Below are 4,256 nucleotides of genomic sequence, written 5' to 3' on the forward strand. Positions count from 1 at the left end.
CTATGGATTCTTAGTGATGCCATTCGGGTTGACTAATGCTTTGGCTACATTCACGACATTGATAAACAAGATATTCTACCCTTACTTAGACAAGTTCATAGTAGTCTATCTCGATGACATCATAATTTATAGCAGCAGCATGGAGAAACATGTCAGACACTTGCGAACAATGTTTCAGGTGTTGAAGGAAAATGACCTCTATGTCAAGCGAGAAAAGTGTTTCTTCGGCCAGGAAGAAAACAGTTTTCTTAGCCACGTCGTGCGGTGTGGTTTGCTGCGCATGGACGGACAGAAGATAAGAGTCATCAAGGAATGAAATTTGCCGACTAAAGTACTAGAGTTGTGATCGCCAACTATTATCGGCGATTCATCAACGGCTACTCCTTCATTGTTGCACCCCTCATAGATTTGCTAAAGAAGAATCGAGTATGGCTCTAGCTAGGAGCCTGCCAAGACACCTTCGACAGCTTGAAGAAGGCTCAGTGTTGCGGTTGTCAGACCAGTCCAGACCCTTTGAAGTTCACACAGACGCCTCAGACTTCACCATTGGTGAAGTTATTATGCAGGAGGGCCATCCGATTACCTATGAGAGTTGAAAGCTAAAGGATGCGAAGAGGCACTACACAGTGCACGAGCATGAAATGAGACATCCATCGTGCACTGCCTCAGGATCTGGCAGCACTATCTTCTGGGTGCCCAGTTCATTATCAAGATAAACAATGTCTCCACAAGCTATTTTCAGACGCAGAATAAGCTGACACCCAAGCAAGCTCGATAGCAAATGTTTTTAGTTGAGTTTGATTTCGCTTTGGAGTATAAGGTGGGGAAGACCAACATTGATGTTGACGCCCTGAGTCACAAGGCAGAACTGGCGGCTGTGCAGGCGGAGCCTTCTAAAGTTCACTTGGAGGGCGCATTGTTGGATCGCATCTGCGAAAAAATGCAGCAGGACACAAACCGTGTCTCTCTGGTGCAGGCGGGAAAGACTCAGCGATTCTGGTTACGGGACAATTTTCGCTCAATTTTGTGCATCCTTCACAGAGCGATTTCGAAATGCATCCCCTGCCCACTTGTCACACATTCTCTCCCAATAATCTCTCCTGATAGTAATAGGGCCATGGCCCTTCCGCTGTAGTGGATCATCTATTCCGCTAGATATTTTTTTTGTTGCAGTCTTCATATTGTGCAACATATCTGTAAAACGATTGGCAGCCACATTCTGCCACACCTTCCTTGCATCATGTTCCTCCACCGTAGTCGCGAAGCAATTCGAAGCCTATATATATTTTCAAAAAGTTAGTAGACATGACTATAAAAAAAAATTAAATATGAAACACATTAACTATGACAAACAACTGTATACCGTGAATGAGGACCAGAATCTGTCTATCACCTCTTTTGGATACTCTTTTCATTGAGCTACCAATCCTGGTAGATGTTGAAGAAGTGAATTCCTAATCTCGTGTACTACTTCTTGTGGCTCAAACCTCGTGTTGCACATAAATTGGTACACAATAAATATCAATATAAAATATTTATAAGATATGCAATAAGTGAAAATGAAATACTTATGGTCGATTATCGATATACACTATTCGAATGAGTCTTCTTGTGCCAGACTGAGAAGACCCTACATCATGTGTTGACTCCTGACTTGTGTGATCAACTAGTGTAGGTGGGTTATGTACAGGCGAAACATCATCTGTAAAAAAATAAGTTAGAAATTCTCAGAATGCGCATTTCAACTAATCAAGCATCCAATTAGTTAAATGATATACTTATCACAAAGCTTGTCCTTTTCAATATTATAATACCTAAATCCTTTTTGGTTTTTGGCATAGCCTAGGAAAACACAAAGAATTGCCTTAACGAAAAGTTTATCATTTAAAAAAAACAAAAACTAAACATTTACAACAAAAAATTCTTAATCTTGAATAATCGAGAAGAATTTTAAAAAGCTTTTTAATAGAAGTATTTTCAAGAATAGTGGAAGGCATTCTATTCATTAAGTAAATTATCGTAAGGGTGGCTTCGGCCTAAAACTTTTTTGAAACATTTTTAGATATTAGAAGAGTCCTAGTGGTTTCAATAATATGTCGATGCTTTTTTTTTGCCAACCCATTTTGTTGTGGGGTGTAAAGGCAAGATTTTGTATGAGTAATCCCTTATTGATCAAGAAAGCCTTTAAAATCTTTTGACAAAAAATCTCTCCGGAATCGGATCTAAATATTTTAATAGATGTTTTGAACTGATTTTTAACATAACTATGAAATTTTTGAAAACATTCAAAGACTTCAGATTTGAGTTTAAGAAAGTATATCCATGTGTGCCTACTATAATCATCCACAAAAATTACATAATACGAAACTCCTCCTTTGGACATAACCAGTGTCAATCCCCAAATATCCGAATGTATTAACTCAAAAGGTTCTTTAGATACAAATTGACTATTTTCAAAATGTAGAGATTTAATTTTTCCACGTATGCAATCTTCATAAGACAAATCCTTTTCATTATGGTATTGAATAGTATAAAAACCCAATTCTATAACCAGTAATGCCATTATGGGCATTTTGCATTGCAATGGATTAAGGTATAATGGGATTTGATCTGTGTGAATTCAAATCCATATCTTAATTATGTTTCCCTTGAGAGGGACTTGTTAAGACAAATCCTTGTCCACTAAAAGAAATTTGGATTATGGGGATTGATTTTAAATCTAAACTACTTTGTTTATTAGTTGAATAAGATTCCATTATCCTAAATTAGATCTAAAGTACATATACTTGGTTCTTTTCCTTTATTGGACGCGCTTAGGTACCAGATTTGATGAATTCTAGAAGCCATTTTACTGTTTATTCTGGGGCAAATGGATGTAGGTCTGGTATTGACCAAACTGAACAATAGTCTGACCCAAAAACATGAAACATCAGCCCTCAGGTTTGGTAAGAAAATGGCAGGGGGGCTGTGCGACTTGTTGACGTGTTGTCAGGGCATGGGACTTCAGCAAGCCATTCTTTGTTGCTCCTGCTATGAACACCTTCATGTGGAATAGCCCTTTCACTCGGAAGCATCTTGACTTGATAAGTGAATTAGGTGCTTCTGTCATTCCTTCGGTCACGAAGAAATTGGCTTGTGGGAACTATGGGAATGGTGCAATGGCTGAGCCTGGATTTATTGATTCTGCTGTGAGTGTTACAGGCGAGCTTGGTCTGTGACAGTGAGGTTATATATTTGCTAATGCACACGGTAAGTGAACCAACACATTTGCTGAAAGTGTTTGTTGTATAGTGACCCTGTTGACAAACAAGTAGCAGTTACACTTGGATGGTTACGTGGGTTTGTTTGATGCACATACAGAACGTCTTGTATTTCTTAGCCATCCCTCTGTATCTATTATTCCTTTCAAATATGATGAGGAGTTAGCAATGCATGCTTGAAATTGCTCAATTCTTCTACTTTGAAATAATTACTTGTGCTGCATTGTTATATGTTTATACATCTAATTACTTGCATGCCTTTTAGTTATGTTTTATGCTCAGTTATTTGGGATTACCTTGACTGGCTTACGAGCGAACCTTTTGATTTTAATTTCTTGAGTTGATGATTTTCTCACTTCTCAGCTATGTCACAGTGACACGCCATCTAAAAGTATGTATCATGGGTCACACAGAGTCGAACATGCTATGACACACTGCAATGACAGTCACACAGTCATTATTTTAATACTTTTAATATTTTTTAGTAATATTTACATAAAAAGACATTTTATATATTACAATTTTAAAAATGGTTTTCTATTGATCAAAAATTAAAAAGCTCTGTGCCCTTGTGTCTTGTTTTTCAAAGCGTTTTAGGCACGTCGAATTCAAATTTTGTGTCAAGTCATATGAGAATCTTTGTAAGGGACACTGCTCTTCTTCTTCTATTTTGGTATGAGATTAGTCCTTTTTATCTGTTGAGGGGTTTCACTGTGGCGCCCCAAACCCCGACCTTGGAAAACTTGGGATTTCTATGGGAATTTTTTTTTTTTGAAAGGTTTAAGTAGGAAACTAGCGGAAGCAAACGTGGGAAAACAACAAAGCCGCAAGTCTGGGCGGCCGCCACAGATAAGTGCAACCAAAAGTGTAACTATGAAGTAAAGAGGGAAAACACCCCAACAGTTTTAAAGAGTTTACAACTTATAAGTACAAAAGGTACAAAATAGGGGATACATCCCAACAACAACCAAAAACCCCAAAACCACCAGGTACAAG

The 4,256-nt window shown here is 38.0% G+C and overlaps 1 protein-coding gene across 1 annotated transcript; it reads left to right on the forward strand.

Moving 5' to 3' along the window:
* The first annotated feature begins 428 nt into the window (after positions 1-428).
* Positions 429-3,218, forward strand: LOC149811941 (uncharacterized). The gene is made up of 3 exons (XM_089992950.1): positions 429-554; positions 821-999; positions 2,993-3,218. Exons 1-3 carry the CDS (start codon positions 429-431, stop codon positions 3,216-3,218), a joined length of 531 nt encoding a protein of 176 aa, XP_089849076.1.
* Positions 3,219-4,256: the final 1,038 nt, after the last annotated feature.

Source organism: Nuphar pumila, chromosome 17 (assembly GCF_984573655.1).
Source record: "Nuphar pumila chromosome 17, dmNupPumi1.hap1.1, whole genome shotgun sequence".
NCBI classification, from domain to species: domain Eukaryota; kingdom Viridiplantae; phylum Streptophyta; class Magnoliopsida; order Nymphaeales; family Nymphaeaceae; genus Nuphar; species Nuphar pumila.